The 22,283-nt window shown below is 44.7% G+C and overlaps 2 protein-coding genes across 3 annotated transcripts in view; one reads left to right on the plus strand and one right to left on the minus strand.

Moving 5' to 3' along the window:
* The window catches only part of MAEL (maelstrom spermatogenic transposon silencer), a 40,852-nt gene extending 37,152 nt beyond the window's left edge, over positions 1-3,700 (plus strand). For both annotated transcript variants that reach the window (XM_075593599.1, XM_075593598.1), the window contains one exon: positions 2,483-3,700. In XM_075593599.1, coding sequence (XP_075449714.1) covers positions 2,483-2,589 — 107 coding nt within the window. In that variant the 3' untranslated portion in view covers positions 2,590-3,700. The remainder of the gene's footprint in view (positions 1-2,482) is intronic.
* Positions 3,701-7,311: 3,611 nt separating this feature from the next.
* Positions 7,312-22,283, minus strand: part of GPA33 (glycoprotein A33) — a 46,758-nt gene continuing 31,786 nt past the window's right edge. The window contains exons 3-7 of the mRNA XM_075593600.1: positions 15,864-16,077; positions 12,278-12,442; positions 10,984-11,100; positions 10,266-10,392; positions 7,312-8,775 (exon numbers count right to left, since the gene is read on the minus strand). Coding sequence (XP_075449715.1) covers positions 8,577-8,775; positions 10,266-10,392; positions 10,984-11,100; positions 12,278-12,442; positions 15,864-16,077 — 822 coding nt within the window. The 3' untranslated portion in view covers positions 7,312-8,576. The remainder of the gene's footprint in view (positions 8,776-10,265; positions 10,393-10,983; positions 11,101-12,277; positions 12,443-15,863; positions 16,078-22,283) is intronic.

The raw sequence follows: 22,283 nt of genomic DNA on the forward strand, positions 1-22,283 counted from the left end.
ATGCCAAACAATGGGCTTTGACGGCATGGCGATTGAGCGGGAAACATTGAAACTGAAGGGTTGTTCAGAGAAAACAATTCAAACCCTGTTACAAGCAAGGAAAAGTTCCACATCAAGAGTATACCATAGAATCTGGCTTTGCTTTTGTGATTGGTGTGAAAAAGAGAAACAAAATTTCCTTTCACCAATAATTGTATCTATAGTGGAGTTCCTGCATAAAGGATTTGAGAAAGGTCTCAGTCTCAGCTCATTGAAAGTACAAGTGTCTGCACTATCAGCGTTGTTGGAAAGAAATCTGGCAATGAAAAGATTGATAATCAGGTTTTTTCAAGCAGTTAAAAGGTTAAAACCTCAAATCAAGAACAGGGTACCTACATGGGACTTGTCTTTAGTGTTGGATGTATTAACAGCAGCTCCGTTTGAACCTATACAGGAGATAGGCCTAAAATGGTTGTCATGGAAAATGGCGTTTCTGATAGCAATCACCTCAGCAAGGAGAGTGGGAGAACTACAGGCTCTATCTGCCAAGGAACCATTCCTAATCATACATCAAGACAAGGCAGTTCTTAGACCAGTACATCAATTCCTGCCAAAGGTGGTATCACAGTTCCACATGAATCAAGAGATTGTGATTCCGTCATTTTGTCCAGAACCAAAAAATAAGAAAGAAGAAAGACTACACAAATTAGACGTGGTAAGATGTCTTAAAGTGTACCTAGAAAGGATGAGAGATATCAGAAACTCAGACAAATTATTCGTCATTCCAGAGGGACCAAAGAAAGGACAAGCAGCATCAAAGACAACAATTGCACAGTGGATTGTATCTTATATCAAAAAAGCTTATGAAAGCAAAGGACAAGATAAACCTTTGAACGTGAAAGCTCATTCTACAAGGGCCATGGCTACTTCATGGGCATTTACGGCCCAGGCTACACCAGGACAAATATGCAAAGCAGCTGTCTGGTCCTCATTTAATACATTCTTGAAATACTACAGACTAGACGTACAATCATCAGCTGACGCAAGCTTTGGGCGTAGAGTGTTAGAAACTGTAGTGAAATAAAGTGTATTAATAAAGGTTGAACTGATAAGACATTAAACTGGTGTTGTCTATTCTGATGTATCCCTCCCTAAAATTTGCACTGCTTGGGTATGTCCCAATGGTGCCCACTGCCAGGGTGATCAGGAAAGGAGAAAATTTAAACAACTTACCGTAATTTTCTTTTCCTGGAACCATGGCAGTGGGCACATAGACATTAGACATCCATAGGGAGGGTAACTATGTGCCCACTGCCATGGTTCCAGGAAAAGAAAATTACGGTAAGTTGTTTAAATTTTCTCCTTTCTTTAGAACCAAAAAAACGCTTAGGCGCACTCCCAGGGCTGTATCTCTTTCCTTTTCTGAAACTAGTACTTAGCTTTCATAAAACCTCTCGCAACTTAATATACAGTTGGAGAAACCCCTTAGACCCTCTATACTGATTCTGGGGTACGTGGGCATATACTGGGGAACCCTCACCAACTTGGGGAACCTTGACTGTACTCTGGATATACAAATCCCTATGTCCTCATTTACCTTTCTGGTCTGTGCTGAAGCAGGGAGACCTGGTGGCGAGTTGTGTAACTGGTTTCACGGGAGGACTTTGATCGGAGTGATGTCTATATGTCCCCGGGAATGTGACCTGATTCCCGGATACATTTTTGGAGTGGCCCGAAACTCTGGACCCCTTCTATCTAACTAGACACATTCTGACACCACTTTTACCGCAAAGTCCCCCCTGAAACTCAGCCTGATAATCTCCACTGGTTAGCACTCCTGGAAAGGTAAAACACACATACAGTCTTTATTGTCATACAATTACATTAATTGCAGGTACAATACACAGGTTGAAGAGCTGACGCTCTAAAACCTGAAATGGGGCTCAAGAGGTAACCAGCCAGGCATAATACCTTTTATTGATGGCTTGGTTACCCCTTCACCGTCACATGCGGCTTCAATTTTGTATTAAAAAAATAATAACTTAAAAAAAAATAATTAATTGTCTTGGATTTCTCCTTTAATATGAGCAATCTTATTTTAACGGGGTAGTAGATTAATAAAAACCAAACCATCCTACCTTTGCAAGATCAATTACCTTTGTGTATCGGAGTGCATTAGAGAGTTCTGAATTAAGCTGAAGATCTTTTGTACAGTTAAGCTATATGACCTTTGTTAAAGGTAACCGCTAAAAATGCTCAAGAACTCGTGCTTTTCGTTCATTATATTCGTGCCGACATGCAAATGAGAAGTTTAATGACTCCTAAGTTCCCTTTTTATGCATTTCCTAAAGCTTCAGTTTGCTACATTAAGCAAGCGTGGACAAGTCTGACTTGGTAAGATAACCAGCCGATGAAATGAGGCTGCGCCTGTTTATGTATCATTTTAAAACGCCAAGCAATTTTGTTTTATCTCCAAGAAATCAAATTTTCCTGAAAATTTTAGGTAACCATGCATTGGTACCCAGGGGACTGACGCCCTACAAGCCCAGCTTGGGCCGTGGAAGAGGAATCGTTCGATTGCTGGAAAGCCTGTCGTTCGCTGAAAAATAACGAATAAAGAAGATCCTTTCATACCTAGATATGAAAAGGTGTCATCTCAAATGTGGTTTAAATGGAAATTATATTCTTGTGGGTACTGTTCAGAATCACCTTGCTTTTTTGTTTTAAAAAAATACCAGCACAGACTGTTCTAAATGTGTCCACAGGTTGTTGGAGTTTTCATTTTATGTTCATATTTTAATGGTACATATCTGTTAAACTGGTGAAAGCAATTTAACTTATTCTTTGATAAATATTGTACCAGGGTGACTTTGGTACATACGTCACGGTGTATAAATCATACTCATTTAAAAGTAATGTTCCAGGTGGTTTGGGGGTGGGGGGTGTGTTCCCCACGTCGGTGTGCTTCTTTATAAATTACATGAGAACCAGATTTCCAACCTTGTGGTGTTTGTTTTGTAATGTTTCTTCAGGTGATGCCCATTTTATAATGAATAAGAGTTGAAGTTTAATCTCAAAATTAGTGATGTATTTTGTTAGACATTGCTACACTTCCTGTACAACTTTCCCCCCTCGGTTATTGCTGAGATGATGCACTTAGACACATTGGTTGGAGTTTACCTTTATTTTTTTTAATGTATCTGAAGCAGGGTGTCACCGGATCTGAACCGTGTTCATTTCAGCTGCAGAGACCCTTGCTTCCTGAGATGCACATCTCCAAATGTGGCCGGTTCCTTTATGCTGGTGTTAAAGCTCCCACGTCACATGGGCCAATAAAACGCGACGCATGACATCACAGTTTACTATTGGCTCTCATACAAGTCATTTAATCCTCCATATTCTCCACCTAGCCGGGAATGCTGTTGGGGAGCACCGATGGCAGTATGTATCTCGGGAAGCAGTGGGTCCTCAGAGCTGAAATTAACACGGTTTAACTGCGGCGACCCCCTGCTTCATGCCTAGATGCGAAAAAGGAAAAGGCTTGGCAGAACCACCGCTTTAATAAAATGTGATCATCGTGTTCCTGTTTTTTCCAGTAATCATATTCTGGATATTCCTTTGCAAAATAGTTCATTTTGAAACTTGAGACAAAATCCAAATGGTGGATCACAATTTTTTTTATAAAAAATAAAAATAAAAAAATATTTAAAAAGCTACAGTATGTACAAGGAATAAATCGTCCTTTTTTCATACTCCCATGGGTTAGTCCAAGTATTTGGGATTTGTTGTCTTTTTGTTTGGTTTTTTTTTTGAGCGAAAAAAGTTGACATTAAAGCAGTAACCCCCCAAAATAGGTTGTGGTGTTTGTTTGTTTGTGTAGTGTAATTGGAACCAGGGTGGTTGTGCAGTGCTTAACTGTGCCATTTTCATCTTAGTTCCAAAGACAATTACTCCTATGCAGAATGCAACATGGCTGCCGGAATCCAAAGATAAATACAGTAGCTTCCTATTAGCCTACTGATCATGTGAGATTTGGCAGCCACGAGAATAGATCTAGGTGCAGCACGTATGGCACACCGGTTGTAAATGAATATATAATTTCCCAGGCAGCATGGGATTTCTGTATTGTGCTGATTAAACTATCTTTCAAACCACCCATCTTCCTGAATTTTCTTTATAAATGAAGCTTGGTATGGCAGCACATTTGGGGTGCACTAAATCCTTGAGCATGTGAGATTGGGGAAAAAGACGAAGCAGTAGAAAAATGTGCAAAGCAATTCTCTGAGATGGTGGGGGTGCTATCCACAAAGAGTAGAGGGTAAAGCAGAGGTCCCAAGTTCCTGTTTATAGTGGCGGCTTGGTCTTAAGGCATTGCACTGTCTCAAATGTCAGGGCCCCATGGCTGGCGGGTCGCTACGCTGTGATATTAGAAAGTAATTACTGCAATATTGCCATCCTGTTCCCCATGACGGGGAACTGTAGGGTTAACTCCATCTTTGGCTTGAGTAGGACAGGAAATTGAATTCTGCCGGTAGAACTATAAAAGGCCCCTCCCACCGTCACCTGCTGGTCTTCTTCTTTTCCCCTTCTGTCCTACAGCTGCGAGTAGTAGAGAAAACACAGGGCATAGAGCATACTGTATGGAAAAATTTGAACTGAGAGTATTATAAATGTACCCAGTGAAACAAATGGTGAACAGTATACATAACAGTAGTGATAACTGATATGACGTAGCTGTGATGTCACAGGTTGCTTTGGGAGCCAGAACACTCAGCAGTGAGAGGGAGGTGAGCGGGAGCCCAGACAGCAGCCTAAATTTGGGAACGATATGGTGTTTATCACACCAATTACAAGGATATCAGCAGTGCCTACAATGTAACCCATCTATTTCCCATAGACTTGACATCCACTGCTAAGGTGGGGGCCTGTGTCCTCCGTGATGCATTACCTAACACATGGCCGTAGATAAAATAAAAGGGACAGCCACCGCGATATCTCCAACACAAAGATATTTAGAATGTAATAATCAGCAGATACCCAGCTAAACCATATGATACTCAACTGGAAGATCATTCAATGCAGGTATACTACATAGGACCATAACCACCCCTCCTACTGAATGCAACACAGCACCTGTGTGTCAATGTCTCTGATCACCCGACCCTGGGTGTAAGGGTCTGTGTAAAGGTGCCAACACACAATTGGAGCTCTTATGTAGTATATCAATGTGGCAGACCTGTACTTTACAAATACGTTGGTACCCTTTACTTGGCTTCCACGAGGATCCCCTATGTTGCTCCACGTGCCTTCAGCTGTGAGAGGACTGCTTGCCTCCCTCTCTGCATTGATCTGAAATCCCTTCAGCCAGTGTCTTATCAAATGGCTCTCGGCCTAGCTTCTGACCACAACCGCTCGGCCCTGAGATCCATCAAGGTGCAGCCGCTCTCTCATGCTCAGGCCAGTTCACTTAAAGGCTCCTATCCCTTAGCCCTTCCTATTCATAGTCTATTGTCTAAGGCTGCTGCCATGTGCCTCATAAGGCCCGTGCTCAGCATACTGTGGAGAAGAGCCAGGCAGGGGACAGTGCATGGGTGTGGGCTGAAGACTATTACCATGGGTTACATCACTATATTCACTGTTTTTTAGTGTGCTAAATCTGCTATCCTATACTAATAATAATGAAGCAGTCATACACAATCAATGAATGTATCGGATATGCTTAAATTCAGAGAAACAAGAAAAGATTTAAATTTCATTTTCAAAATAAAAATAAGCTGTTGCTTTACGGGTGATTACACATTTCAAAGAGATGCTGTATATAAAAACGTGCTACATGAGCCTGTTCCTTTACTGTGGCATCCTTGCGATTGTTCTTGGAGAGAGAAGAGAGGCATGCAGTGTCGAGTTGCAGACTCAAAACCTTCCTTTTTCGCCATTAAAAAAAAAAAGTGACAAACTATTTTTTAATGTCTTTTTATACAGTACCCATGTGTAATATGGGAACATGTTGCACACCAAAAATGGAAATAAATCTGAGATACTAATACCGGTGCTCTCCAACGTGATGAGGGAAGGCCCGCTGCCATCCAAGTACAGGATACACAGGGAAGGAAGAGTAGAGGTTCCACGGGTTTTATAAATACAATAATTTATTGACGCCAAATAAAGTGTCCAATGTTTCGGCTGCCACTCCTTGACAAAGGCTGCTGTGGCTGCCGAAATGTTGGACACTTTATTTGGCTTCAATAAATTATTGCATTTATAAAACCCGAGGAGCCTCTACTCTTCCTTTCTTGGTTATACCCTTGTACCCGCTTCATGTTGCATTGTATGTATGTACAGTATGTGCTTTGCCAGCAACCAACCAACCTCACACTGACAAGTCCCAAAAAGGTCAATAGCGGTCGGAGCAGGTTTACTGGCTATACACTTATTTAACCCAGGCTGTGCAATACAGCAGGCATAAGCTTATAGGGGTCCATGTTATAATGGTTTAAGAAAGAGTGACACTGCTAATTTGCATGTCAATACCCAGAATCCCTGTCTGCAGTGGGAAGCACTGTTTTGCTAACCGATAATTGGGAAAGACAGGGTTACCAAGTTTTATTGAAAGCTAACCGAGACTTTTTGCAACAATTATTTTATTTTTACATTTATCTTACCTGCGTCATCTCCCCCTGCAAGGTCCAGTAAGCATGGCTCCGCGACGTCAAATGGTGGGCGTTGCCATGACAATAGGACACCGTATGGCACCACGTGACACCCCATTGTCATGGCAACCGAACGGTGCTTGGCGCTGTGATGTCACGTAGCGTCTCGTTGTCATGGCGACGCGGCACCATTTGACGTCGCAAAGCCATGTTGATGGGATTTGCTGGGGGGAGATGCCGCCGCCACCTGGAGAGGTTACAGGTAAACCTGTAGCTCGGAGATATGTGGCTCAAACCCGGAGTGATGGTAACCCTGGTTACGGACCTCTCCGAGACATGCAAATGCACCACAAGTGGTATTTTTATTTACCGTTATTTTCCAAAGAAACTAAAAATGTTCGGTTTTAGATAATTTGCTTAAAGCTTTCATTGCTCGGATTCTGTTAGTTTGCTTATTCTATGGGCCACTTCTATATAAAACTTGCATTGTCTTGATTGTAAGATTCAATTTAAAAAAATTATAATAATGGAATCTGTTTTTCAATACTTGACCACAATCCCTGAACAGTTCTAAAAGTTCTCAGTGCAGTCTTACTAAAATCATACCATTGTTAAAGAACAGTGTTCATCTCCATCTATAGCATTATACATTGTGAGACAAGAAAAAAAAATGTACATCAGAAAGGATTTCCTTTAAAAAAAAGGTACATTTTAATAACATTATGTAGTACAAACATGGAAGGATTAAGTTTTATTTTCACACTTTTATATTTAAAAACAAAAAAACACATGTAGCCATAGAACTGCTGTACTCATGGCCACGTAGCACTATTATATACATACACATCTACGGTTACATATCTCTTACAATATCTTTGTCTAGATGAGAAAAGTAAATTGAAGATATTTTGTTAGAAAATCCATTGTTTCAGTTATGTACTTTTGCAGGAACAGAACTGGAAAAGCTCACTCTCCATTTCTACTTGCACAGTGTGTATTAGAATAGATTCTCTATTGCTGCAGCTTTGTTACCAGCTATTTACATACTGAAAAGCAGTGGTCTGGGTAAGGCTGGTCAGAATGTTTGATATGTTTACATGTTCCCTTCTCTCTTCACTTCCTTTGAAACATTATGACAACTGATAAGTGAAGAGCTGCATGGGAAGTGGATAGGATTAAAGCAGTCGAAGAAATGGAGTCCATTAAATGTTAAATGTTAGATTAAATACTATAATGGTATTTGAAAGACAGGTCATGAACCCCTACGAAAACAATTACAATCTAGACTGCAAGTAAGTAAGGGAGGTAAACACTTAACCCTCCATCACAAGTATCTTTAATAAACCAAAGTATCCTTTTAACATCCTTTGCCCCTGAATCGGAAAAGGGCTGTGTCCAAAGGTTTGCTGTCATCTGTCTCTTGTAGAATAAGGCTTTTGGTTGGTTAAAGATGCCTATCATAACATATACAAATTCACGTACATTTGTAAGATTTAGCAGTTCTTGTGTACACATTCAAAGATATAACCATGAGGGGGGGAAAAAAGGTGCTTATTGTCCAAAGATCCAGATTATGGAAATATGTTATGATTATGATTTGAAAGCATAAGACTCCATTATGACCTCAAATACCACTAATGCTACCATCCAAAGAAGACTAACTTTAGTAACATGCCTGGAAATTAAAAAGAGTAATACTGTGCCCTATATTTGTTCAACTTTGTATGCAGGGGAAGTACTCTACGCATCTCATTTTGTCTTTAACCTTCACTGATGGAGGAGTGTCTGACGCATTGAAGAACAAGTTGTATGCTGCGGCTACAATGAAGAGAATCTAAAATAAACGTTTTACACCCCTGCTTCAGGGAAAAAAACAAGGCTAAAAAAACAGTTTGTTAGGAAAATTGTCCGTATATAAAAATGTTTTGCCGAATCCTAGTTCCTACTTTAAGCGTCCACTTCATTGATAACCAAACGAGGTTTGTTAGTGGGAAGCATTGGCGGTCCAACTCTGCGCGGATTACGCTCCTGATAGTCATCATCTGCTTCATCATCATCCGGGGACTGCGGTTTCGGCTGTTTCTGCTGCAGCTGATGTGGTTTTTTTGGTGGCGGTTCATCCTCTTCTTCCTCCTCTTCTCTGTCCCTGCCACAGAAAAAAATTGCATATATACTGAAGATGATATTTGATGTAATTATATTTCAGTAACACTTCTGGTTCACTTGCCCCCTTACTTGTGTTTAAAAAAAAAAAACAGTTTAAATGAGATATTTGTTTCTGTCTAAACATCAAAACATGAGACTATTATATGCAATTAAAGTTTTCAACATTATAAAACAATGTAACTATTTTTAAAAGTTTGTTTTATTAGCACGGGAAAGATGTAATTTTCACTTATTACAGACTATTACTGATGTTGAGAAAACATTTTGCTAGGAGTATGAGTGTCAAGTGGATCCATTGTTTGAAATACTGAAGATATACTGTAATGAATGACAGCCTAGATGGGATTATTACGCACTTATTTCCCTCCGGACTTGTTGATTGATTCACTTGGGTCATTCATTCATTTCTCAACCATGAGCACATTTGGCCAGGTGAATAAACTTGGAACGCGTGAGCCTGAACTAGAAAAGTCACGGATTGATCACAGTGAATCAACATCTGTGCTCCATTGAGATTATTAAAGGTTTAAGGCAGGGGTTGCCAACTCCAGTCCCCAAGGGCCACCAACAGGTCAGGTTTAAAGGATATCTCTGCTTCAGCACAGGTGGATCAATCAGTGGCTCAGAATAACCGCCACCTGTGCTGAAGCAGGGATAGCCCCAACACCTGGTGTCATTGCCTGAATCAATCAAATCGAAAGTCCAGGCCAAAATAGGATTTCTGTAATCTTATTTTGAGCCCTAAACTGCCTGGAACCCCTCTTTTTCTGGCTATTCATTCTATTTTCACTTCCCCATACCTCCTAGACATTCATTCTGCAAGCCTCGCATAAACCGATTAACCCCCTCGTCACCCGGCTCCAGTCTTGGCATACCACAGTGTGTGTCTCAGAGACCCTATACCACATTCCAACTCCCAGAGATCCCCCCCCTCTCCGTATATCCACACTGGCCTGTTGATGGCCCTTGAGGACTGCAGTTGATCATCCCTGTTTTAAAGCTACATTCAAACTACCCCAATTAGACCGTTTGCCAAGTCTGCATGTACTCTAAATCATTTTCTAACCAAAAAGATTTGTAGTGGTTCACAATATACTGCATTTGCAAGAAACCTTTATCCTCTTCAACTACTCATTTAAATAAAATGTATTTGTTTCTGTAATATACTTATATTATACAAAAATGTATAAAACTTGAGCTCATGCTTAAAAGATTGGGGGGGGGGGGGGGGGGAAATAAATAAAATAAATTTGTCTGAATATCAAATACTACAATAAAAAGTGTCGACCAAGAACTACTGTGCGTGATAATGCAAACACCGGCTAAACAAAAGTGATTGAACGCTTGTGAATGCCATAATCCAAGGGCGAAACTGTTTGGAAGTCAGCTACAAGACTCCAGTGAGCCCTGTCCCCTTTCCACCTTGCCACCTGGCTTTTATTTCACAGTGCATTGCCGGGATTAACTTACGCCATTTCATAGTCTTCTTTGTCCTCTTTATTTCGGCAGCAGCAACAATAAACAATTATGCCAAGAACTATGATGCCAGCAACAATTCCACCAATGATTCCAGCATAAAAAGCAATGTTCATGGAAGCTGTTCCAAGACAGAACACAAATTGATTGAACCACATGACGCAACTTTCACAGTAAAAATCTTTTTTCCCCAAATTAGAACAATTTAAATGAATAATTTTCACTAATTCTAGCAAGATAAATGATTCAGCATGTATTTATCCAGATCGAGATATGTCTTTTTCTATTCTTCCAATTTATTTTGTTGTCCCCTACTCCGTTTTTAAATTACATGTAGTACATGCTTCAAGTTATCAAACGGGACTTCTATTTAGCATGACTAATTTTACTATTAAGCAAGAAACTGTTTTATGTATATTTAAAAAAAAAAAATTAGAATACAAGAACTGGCAATGATAAATATAGTTGTACTTATGTAAATATTACATTATTTAGCATTTCATTCATCTGATCATTTCAGTGTCAAATGGCTTCACTAATCAAATATGGTGTCCTAACTTCAGAGGATAAATTCTTTTAATTTTACAATTCCCCTTGTAGCTTAGTGGATATTTATATTTTCAGCATTTTGAGGCTGTGTGAGAGGGGGTCTTCCTTCCTTTTCGTTCTTTGAAATAATGGCAGTACAGTAGATATTGGATGGAGTTCTTACGTGGTGTCACTCCAACTGTGATATTACAGAAATCCTCTCCGATTTTGTTGGTGGATGTGCAAAGGAAGAATCCCGTCGTGTCCGCTGAAACGTTTTTTAATGTCAATTCACCTCCCTCTGCAAATTAAAAAAAACAAATGTCAGCGAATATACAGTGCACTACACAACATCTAAATACAGTAAGTACTGGAATCTTTTACCAGCAGTTTAATAAAGGCAGTGAACGTTTGTGAATGTTTTTATCACATTCACCCTCTCACGCCCCCGCTAACTGCAACAGGAAGACACTTTTTAAAAAAATCAAAATTTGGTTTAAGCGCCGTTAGATAGGAATGAGAACACTTGTATTTTTTTCACTACTGTGGAACTTTGGGACTGCAAATCAATTTAATGAAAAAAAATTGTTGCTAGCTATTTTCTTAGACATTTTTCTATGGATTACACACCCAAAGTGAGTTACAAATCATGATACATACATCTTTAAATATTATGTATTACCTCTGCTCATTTAATGAAACTATTGTCATCATAACTCTGTGTCCAGGACATACTTGAAAACGAGTGGTAACTCAATGTATTACTTACTGGTAAAACATTTTTAGAAATAAATAGCACATTGTATGAGAAAGGAGTTAAATTCCATAAGTTCTTTAAATGGTCAAGTGCAGAATAGCAACACCATTTTGGTCCAACCTGACCCTCACTCGCGTACCAAAAAGGTTTCTTAGTTGCCAGCTAGCCATGACATGACCTTAACTAGCTGGCCACTTGGAATAATAAGTGATTAATAGATTAAAAAGGTTCATGTAATTTATTTGTATCACTTATTATAAGTTGGCTTTAGTCATCTTGTCTACTATGTATAGATTGATCACTATATACAATAGATAAAGAATACACCCAACACCAATTAGGGTAGTTGACAAAAGGCTGCAGTATTTTTGGTTGATAGCCGGATTTCACCACAGATTTAGCATGGGATTTAGTGAATAGAATAGGTTATTTAGCAATAATCATGTGCATTGTGATTTGCATGCACCATGTTAGATAGATAGTTGACGGTATGGCTTTAATGCATGGTGGCCAACTCTAGTCCTCAAGAGCCACCAACTGGTCAGATTTTCAGGATATCCCTGCTTTGTTGGCCCTTGAGCACAATAGTTGCCCCCCCCCCCCCCCCCTGCTTTAGTTCATAGGTTGTTTTTTTTAAGGCTGTAAATAAATTTTTTCTTTTGAAAAATAGACCGTTAGTGCCTAGCCCGTCGAGCCTTCTTTGCAGCACATATTTGCGTACCTGTTACTGAAGTCAGTGGCAGTTGTCGTGGTATATCCTGCAGACTGTAGCTTTTCCATGTATACTGTGGGATGGGAGATCCTTCTTTGGAGGAACAAGTCAGTTTGATCACCTGCCCGAATTCTGCTGTGCCGACAATCCCACATTCTGGTTTCGATGGAGCCACTGGAAGTAGACACACCTTTAATATGCCACGTTACTAATACTCTGCGTTCTTGGCCTCTGCGAGAATGTGAAGTCTTTAGAGAAGCAAATGTGTATGTGATACTGCATTTAAATGAGTTTCTGAATGAACAAAATAAAAAAGAATAGTACTTCAGCAGTCTCCATCAGAATATTGAATGTTGCTGGTTTCCACCCGTGTCTTGGTATATGTGCTCTTAACTAAACCAGCATGCTACAGGATCAGATCTATATGAAATGTGCCAGGCTTGAAGTGACATTCTTTTTAGATAGTGGCATCTATACTATAATTCTAAGTTGGATTCTGTTTGGATGTCAGAAGCATCGAAATCTCACAAACGGCACCAAGTAGCACAACCAAACGTTCACTGTACGTTTTGCGGCAGATTTGTAGGTCAACGCAACTATTTTGAGCTTCCGATGTCACTCACTCCCCAAGTTATGGGCATTCTAAGTTTCACTCGCTGGACAGCAGTAAAAGCAGGGGGCGGGGGGCGTGGCTACCAAGGCAGGGGGCGTGGCTACCAAGGCAGGGGCGTGTCCTCTACAGGAACTGTGTTTCATGTGCAGTGATTCTCAACCGAGGCTCCGCAGTCCCATGGCCGCACGCACTCACTGCTCCCCCTCCTCTCCCCCCTCCGCTCTCCTCGGAGCTGCTCTAGCAGCCCTGCACTTCGGGGATAGGGGGGGGCTGCTGCTTCTCCTTACATGTGAGCTGAGGGAGGGACAGAGTACTTTTGCTGAAAACGTGACTGTGTGACTGTTTGCCAGTGTGTGTCACTGTGTATGTGTCAGTGTGTTTGCCACTGTGTGAGTGTGTCACTGTGTGTGTGTCAGTGTGTGACACTGTGTGTGTCAGTGTGTGACACTGTGTGTGTGTGTGTGTCACTGTGTGTCACTGTGTGTCACTGTGTGTCACTGTGTGTCACTGTGTGTATGTGTCACTGTGTGTGTCTGTGTGACACTGTGGGTATGTGTGACACTGTGGGTGTGTGTGTGACCCTGTGTCTGGGGGAGAGGAGAGAGGGAGAGGCAGACGGGAGAGAAGAGAGGAGGGCGAGGCAGAGGGAAGGAGGGAGGGGAGAGGACAGGGAGAGGAGGGGGAGAGAAATCGATCCGTGGGGGGGTGAAGTGAGATGCAGTGGGGGGGGGGTGAAGTGAGATGCAGTGGGGGGGAGGTGATGTGAGATGCAGGGGGGAGGGGTGATGTGAGATGCAGGGGGGGGGGTGATGTGAAATGCAGGGGGGGGGGGTGATGTGAGATGCAGGGGGGGGAGGTGATGTGAGAGGCGCTTCTGGGGGAGGTGATGAGAGATGCAGGGGGGGGAGGTGATGTGAGATGCAGGGGGGGTGGTGATGGGAGATGCAGGGGGGGAGGTGAAGGGAGATGCATGGGGGGGAGGTGAAGGGAGATGCAGGGGGGGTGTTTAAACCAAAATCATTATAAAATATATACACATTGTTTATTCAAAAATATGAGTTAATTATTATTTATTACCCCTACTGCTTTACACATCTATTTTGTGATTTACCCCTATCGAACATGTGTCATCCAGATAGGGGTTCCCCCGAAATTTTACAAAATACTTAAAGGGTTCCTCCAAACAAAAAAGGTTGGGAATCACTGGTCATGTGAGATGTGCGGGGGAGATGTTCCAGCAGGGGGGTTGGGGGGGAGAGAGATGTGTCAGCGGGGGGGAGATGTGCCAGCGGGGGGGCGGGGGGGAGATGTGCCAGCGGGGGGAGATGTACCAGCTAGCGGAAGGAGATGTACTAATGGGAGGGGGGCCGGGAAAATGTGCCGCCAGTGGGGGGAGATGTACCAACGGGTGGGGGGGGGGACGAAAAACGGAGAGGATAAAGTGCGGAGGGACTGGGATACGCGCTGGAGCAGCCGCCGCCGCGGGTCTGACCTTCCCTCGACTATCTGCTTTGTTAGAGCAGCAGCCGCCACCATGAGTGACGTGGATGAGAAGCAGTTCGAGGGCAGAGTGAGAATACCGAGCAGGGACCCTCCTGTACTGCAGCACGTATTTCATGTGTATATGTTCGCGTTGGACAGACCCCGGGGCGGTGACTGGCGCAGCCCTGTCCCAGTAATAAAACAAATAATACCTGTAACCACCAAGAATAACGTGCATAATGTTAACAAAACCGGATAAAAATAAAGAAGATAGATAATCTCCGAGCTTTACAGATTGCACATAAACGGTTATTCAAATCTACGTTAACAAATTAAAATCATAGGAATGGTAAGAGATCATTAAACCCTTCAAAACTTTTGTGCGTTTAATCTAGATATCCATCCAGACTTGCGAATTGTAATATTAAAAGATCAGAATTCCCTCCCTGGCTTTGGACAGGAATGTGTTCCATTCCCATAAGAAACAAACGTTTGTTTCGATTCCCATTATCTACCGGAGACTCTCACAGCCACCACCAGTGTAAGTTCTTTCAAATCTAAGGCTGTCTCACATTTTAATCTGGTCTATAACTGTTACATACGCCTATAATATATATTTATCTCTTACTGTGCATGCAATGTTCTGTATATAATGTATGACCCTGTTCAGTTAATGTAACTATTTGTAACCATAACTGTGCCCAGGACATACTTGATAGAGGTAATATAATGTTGACATCTAGAATATGAATATAGGGTTGCATAACCGTATATGTGCACTCTGTAAAGGTTAAACGAGATAAAATAAATATATATCTATTCTTTTTCCGCACTTCACTTTAGTTTGGGTGGTTACGGTTTAAGGTCTCATTGGAGAAAAATAGGGGACGTCATGTTCAGGGCTCTAAAGTCTGTAGGGCGACGAGTTTCCTTTTCTGCCTTGAAGATGCGCATTGATGCGTAAAACAGCGGTCAATCCGCAGTGCTGCGTTTTGAATGCCGACCCTGTTCCTACCTTCCACCCACCGTCTACTACTGAACAGAGAAATGAAGGGTTACCACATTTGGGACACTTCTGCACGAATTTGGAGATGACGAGATTTGTTGACTGCTGGATTATAATTCAAGGGAAAAAAGGGTGGTGGGAAGAATAACTGCTTCCATGCCCAGAAAATCTCACTTTATGGAACGTTTGCTATCAATTTGTGAACAGGTAGCATGTAGCTTCACCATCGCTTCCACAACTGTACAGATCTCCTAAATGAAGGTGTAGTACATCATCTTTGTGGACATATGTTATATGATTGATATGTTATTCCATTAAAAAAAAAGGTTTCACAACCTACAAAGTACCTTCCATCAGCAACACTAAACGCCAACTCCACCTACTCAATATTTCCATCTCTGTATCTCCACTTACTCTCTGTATATCACCCCTGTGCAATGGAGACCCATGGCAAGAAACGTGAATGTGGCTGGTTGTTGCGAATAGTGCTTTACCCAAGATAAGAAGATCCATTCTGGCTGAAGGGGTTCCTGTGCGATCTTTGGGGATCGTAGCCTCACATTGGTATGTGCCGTTATCCTCCATTGTTAGCCGGTTGATAATAATTGATGCATCATCGGTATCAACCTTGCCAGTAAATTCCACTCTTCCTTCGTAACTTGCCCCAGTCGTATTGGTCTGCCCATAGAAATAGCTGGCCACTTCATCCTACAAAGAGGTTGGAAAGTGGTTCATGTTTTATTTACATCCTGGCATACTTTAGAGTTACGTCTCCTGGCGTGTGGAGGGAACAGATGTCAACCGTTTAAAAGATGCAATCCCTGGTAGCTGACCAAAAAAAAAAAAAAAAAAATTTTGTATAGAATTCAAAATCCTAATTGGCCTTCTTAAACACATGTAACGATACATAAAGAAAATATTTGGCACCTAATGTATATATTTTTTTTCTGGAAAGTGAGCACAAAATACCTTTTCTTCTGTGGCTCTGAATGTCCTTATGGAGCCAATAAAGGTGAGGGAGAAGGGGGGGGGGGAATGGAGGGAGTTCTGCAAAATCTTGTTAAACGCATATAGTGATATCACACAAAAAGGGAGTATCCAGAGGAAATCAACCCCCTCCCAAGTCTCAAACAACATGTCTACAAACTTTTTTTTTTTTAAACGCGTCAGATTTATTCCCTTACAACAGATAACTACCATCCGTACACTTTGATCCCAGGAGGGACTGACACTTTAAAAAGTGTTTCAATGTCACCCAATGAATAGTAAAATATACATGTGTTTATATAACCATTTCATTGTATAGTTGCTCAAGAAATCATTCATTGGGAATTGCAAATGTCATAGGTGAGGGAATTCCATTTACCTTAAAATGTGTCACCAAGTGCGTAATTAAAGGCACCTCATTTCATTGCCTATCATTTCTGGAAACAGACGCACAGAAAAGAAGTGCTGAATGTTATTACTGGCGTTTGGTTTTTTCCTTGTGTAAGGATGTGTTAGCAAACGTCATAAGTATATTGTATGTCGGGTTCCGTGCCGGCAAGTTGGTACAGGGCGCCGCCATATTGCTGTGAAAGATTAAGAGGTCACTGTGTCAAGGCAAGGTCGCGCAGGCGCCGTGGAAAGCGCGCGAATAGCAAAGCCAATAAGGAGGGACTATGTGTTGAACTTTAACCTCGCGAACCTTAGAGGAGTCAGCTGCGGCTGAGAGCCAATGGACAGGCTGAATGGTGAGGGGAAGAGAACAGGAAGCGTGGGGGAGAGACCATGCTAGGAGAAGCAAGGGAGAGTTGCCGGAATAGGGAGTGCGATAGCAGGGGGTCCGTGACCCGACTGCTTAGGACAGAGACTATTCCCAGGCCCGAGGAGTGTTCCCCACGTCACTGTAGGTTGCAGTATTTGTAAGGACGCCCGTAGTGGTTAGGGATTGTCCCGTTAGACCATTTGCAGTGCACGGAGTTGTGAACCGCCATCACGGTCTGGGAGCAGACGGTGGAGCGGAGTGACAGCAAAAAGGTCTGGAACAGATGCGACGGACCCTTTGAGAAGAGGAGTGGTCACCGCCGTGACTGGGAGGTATTTGGTATACATCAAGTGCACCAACTCCGGTCACCAGGCGCTGATCCCGCCTTAACACTAATTAAGTAGACCCTAGCTTGGCTAGCGGATTGATAACATTCTTTCCCGGGTCATAAGGACATACTCCATGAGAGCGTGGCGGAGCCACAAGTGTACAGGACAATATCCCCTTTGAGGTGTGGCCGAGCCACTTTATTATAGGACTGGTTATAGGGTGAACTGAAGTTATTCAAATGCTAAGAGTCAACTGTATATTATATCATGTTATGTCCCCGCTGAGTTATCACTGATAATAATAGTAAAAGGTTGCTTGTTGCACAATGTATGGTATGGTTCTTGCTCAGGGCAGATCTTCTATAATGGGGATCCTGGGTAAGTGGAGGCGCTGCGCTAATTATTGAATGTGTTATACCCCAGGCTCCCAGCTAGCGGAGGCTCAGATCTCCTGGAGCCGCAGGTGTTATACAGCTACCAGTAGTCCCTTTGGAAAGGCGTCAGAAATAGGGCTACACTTGTAATGCCATGTTAACGTAATTCTAGAGCCTAGTCTTCACATACACTACTCCCCACAACCTACATCCCAAACATCTCCATGTATATCTCCCCCACACACCCCCTACCACATGCAGCACTTATCGGAGATCTGATTCAGAAAGTCTGTTCATAGTCCCAGGGTTCTACAAAGTATCCGGCCGCTCCTCCTCTTACCGTGCACCCCAAAACTGGAACAGTCTGCCGGAGACTCTCACAGCCGCCACCAGTGTAAGTCTTTTCAAAACTAAAAGCGGTCTCACATTTTAATGTGGTCTGTAACTGCTACATACGCATATAACATATATTATCTCTTACTGTACGTGCAATGTCTTGTATATAATGTATAACCCTGCTCACTTAATGTAACTATGTATTTGTAACCATGTATCTGTCATCATAACTCAGTGCCCAGGACATACTTGAAAACGAGAGGTAACTATCAATGCATTACTTCCTGATTAAACACTTTATAAATACATATACGGGCTTCTTGTTCTGCCCATGACCTAGACCTTTCTTCCCCCATAAATCCATCACATTCTTGTCTGAAGACCGGTCCCAAGTCTTCATCACATTAAAGCCTTCATCTGCTACCACGCCACAAACTCACCATGCGGCCCAATGTCATCTCAATGCCACTAGCCTCTTCCCCACACTCCCCCGTATTCCTCCCCCGTATTCCTTTTAGAGTGTAAGCTGTAATGAGCATGGCTCGAGACCTGCGTTAGCATGCAAGCCATTAGCTCATTTATTTGCTATATCACATTATTACTTACATTGCTGCACAGTATTGTACTATTGGAAGATAAATATAAGAGCATGATACCTGGGTGTGACGGTTAAGGTGAGCGTCTAGTAATGCAGGCACTCATCCAAAAAGGCCAAAGAGGAATAATATGCTGGTGTTTTAGACTACAGAGGCAAATCCTGTAGCGTCCCAGGGTATTGAATGGTAGGTGGAGTGTAATGCACACTGCGGTCAGTGAGGCAGGTAAGTAGACAAGGTGTATAGTCTGTAGCCCTCACATTTATAAAGGCGGACGGTTGCAGCCGAAACACCTTTTGATTTAAGTCTGATGCCTGTGATGCAGGTGCTAGTGACCCTCTGCCCAAAATGCCTGTTTTATGTATAGTGTTTGCATAACATTGTTGAGATTTAGATTCATTTTCACAGCCATCCTGTGAGCTCCTAGCTGACCTGTTTTGGCTGGGATTAGCCGGACAAGTCCCTCGTTACTGTATGAGAGCAGTATGTACTTACAATTCCATTCCCAAAGCTGAACTCACACGAAGCACTTCTATTTACTCTGTGCCCTCTCCCCCTGCCACCTCATGCATCTGCTGCCCATCTCTCTCCCCCTGCCACCTCATGCATCTACTGCCCATCTCTCTCCCCCTGCTACCTCCTGCATCTGCTGCCCATCTTTCCCCCTGCATCTACTGCCCATCTCTCTCCCCCTGCCACCTCCTGCCCATCTCTCCCCCCCTGCCACCTCATGCATCTACTGCCCATCTCTCTCCCCCTGCATCTACTGCCCATCTCTACCTCTGCCACCTCAAGCATCTACTGCCCATCTCTCTCCCCCTGCCACCTCATGCATCTGCTGCCCATCTCTCTCCCCCTGCCACCTCATACATCTACTGCCCATCTCTACCCCTGCCACCTCCTGCATCTACTGCCAATCTCTCTCCCCCTGCATCTACTGCCCATCTCTCTCCCCCTGCATCTACTGCCCATCTCTCTCCCCCTGCATCTACAGCCCATCTCTCCCCCTGCCACCTCATGCATCTGCTGCCCATCTCTCTCCCCCTGCATCTACTGCCCATCTCTCTCCCCCTGCATCTACAGCCCATCTCTACCCCTGCCACCTCATGCACCTGCTGCCCATCTCTCTCCCCCTGCATCTACTGCCCATCTCTCCCCCTGCATCTACTGCCCATCTCTCTCCCCCTGCCACCTCCTGCATCTGCTGCCCATCTCTCTCCCCCTGCATCTACTGCCCATCTCTCCCCCTGACACCACCTGCATCTACAGCCCACCTCTCTCCCCCTGCCACCTCCTGCATCTACTGCCCACCTCTCTCCCCCTGCCACCTCCTGCATCTACTGCCCATCTCTCCCCTGCCACCTCCTGCATCTACTGCCCATCTCTCCCCCTGCCACCTCCTGCATCTACTGCCCATCTCTCTCCCCCTGCCACCTCATGCATCTGCTGCCCATCTCTCTCCCCCTGCCACCTCCTGCATCTACTGCCCATCTCTCTCCCCCTGCCACCTCATGCATCTACTGCCCATCTCTCTACCCCTGCCACCTCCTGCCCATCTCTCTCCCCCTGTCACCTCATGCATCTGCTGCCCATCTCTCTCCCCCTGCCACCTCCTGCATCTACTGGCCACCTCTCTCCCCCTGCATCTACTGCCCATCTCTCTCCCCCTGCCACCTCCTGCATCTACTGCCCATCTCTCCCCCTGCCACCTCGTGCATCTACTGCCCATCTCTCTCCCCCTGCCACCTCATGCATCTACTGCCCACCTCTCTCCCCCTGTCATATCTACTGCCCATCTCTACCCCTGCCACCGCCTGCATCTGCTGCCCATCTCTCTCCCCCTGCATCTACTGCCCATCTCTCTCCCCCGTCACCTCATGCATCTGCTGCCCAACTCTCCCCCTGCCACCTCATGCATCTACTGCCCTTCTCTCTCTCCCTGCCACCTCATGCATCTACTGCCCATCTCTCTCCCCCTGCCACCTCATGCATCTACTGCCCATCTCTCCCCCTGCCACCTCATGCATCTACCGCCCATCTCTCCCCCTGCCACCTCATGCATCTACCGCCCATCTCTCTCTCTCTGCCACCTCATGCATCTACTGCCCATCTCTCTCCCCCTGCCACCTCCTGCATCTACTGCCCATCTCTCTCCCCCGTCACCTCATGCATCTACTGCCGATCTCTCCCCCCCTGCATCTACTGCCCATCTCTCCCCCTGCCACCTCCTGCCCATCTCTCTCCCCCTGCCACCTCATGCATCTACTGCCCATCTCTCTCCCCCTGTCACCTCCTGCATCTACTGCCCATCTCTCCCCCCCTGCCACCTCCTGCATCTACTGCCCATCTCTCCCCCTGCCACCTCCTGCATCTACTGCCCATCTCTCTCCCCGTCACCTCCTGCATCTACTGCCCATCTCTCCCCCCCTGCCACCTCCTGCATTTTCTGCCCATCTCTCTCTCCCTGCCACCTCCTGCATCTACTGCCCATCTCTCTCTCCCTGAAACCTCATGCATCTACTACCCATCTCTCCCCCCTGCCACCTCCTGCATCTACTGCCCATCTCTCTCCCCCTGACACCTCCTGCATCTACTGCCCACCTCTCTCCCCCTGTCACATCTACTGCCCATCTCTCCCCCTGCCACCTCCTGCATCTACTGCCCATCTCTACCCCTGCCACCTCCTGCATCTACTGCCCATCTCTCTCCCCCTGCATCCACTGCCCATCTCTCTCCCCCTGCATCTACAGCCCATCTCTCCCCCTGCCACCTCATGCATCTGCTGCCCATCTCTCTCCCCCTGCATCTACTGCCCATCTCTCTCCCCCTGCATCTACTGCCCATCTCTCCCCCTGCATCTACTGCCCATCTCTCTCCCCCTGCCACCTCCTGCATCTGCTGCCCATCTCTCTCCCCCTGCATCTACTGCCCATCTCTCCCCCCCTGTCACCTCATGCATCTACTGCCCATCTCTCCCCCTGACACCACCTGCATCTACAGCCCACCTCTCTCCCCCTGCCACCTCCTGCATCTACTGCCCACCTCTCTCCCCCTGCATCTACTGCCCATCTCTCTCCCCCTGCCACCTCCTGCATCTACTGCCCATCTCTCCCCCTGCCACCTCCTGCATCTACTGCCCATCTCTCTCCCCCTGCCACCTCATGCATCTGCTGCCCATCTCTCTCCCCCTGCCACCTCCTGCATCTACTGCCCATCTCTCTCCCCCTGCCACCTCATGCATCTACTGCCCATCTCTCTACCCCTGCCACCTCCTGCCCATCTCTCTCCCCCTGTCACCTCATGCATCTGCTGCCCATCTCTCTCCCCCTGCCACCTCCTGCATCTACTGGCCACCTCTCTCCCCCTGCATCTACTGCCCATCTCTCTCCCCCTGCCACCTCCTGCATCTACTGCCCATCTCTCCCCCTGCCACCTCGTGCATCTACTGCCCATCTCTCTCCCCCTGCCACCTCATGCATCTACTGCCCACCTCTCTCCCCCTGTCATATCTACTGCCCATCTCTACCCCTGC

The sequence above is a fragment of the Ascaphus truei genome, chromosome 3 (genome assembly GCF_040206685.1).
Source record: "Ascaphus truei isolate aAscTru1 chromosome 3, aAscTru1.hap1, whole genome shotgun sequence".
Lineage (NCBI taxonomy): Eukaryota > Metazoa > Chordata > Amphibia > Anura > Ascaphidae > Ascaphus > Ascaphus truei.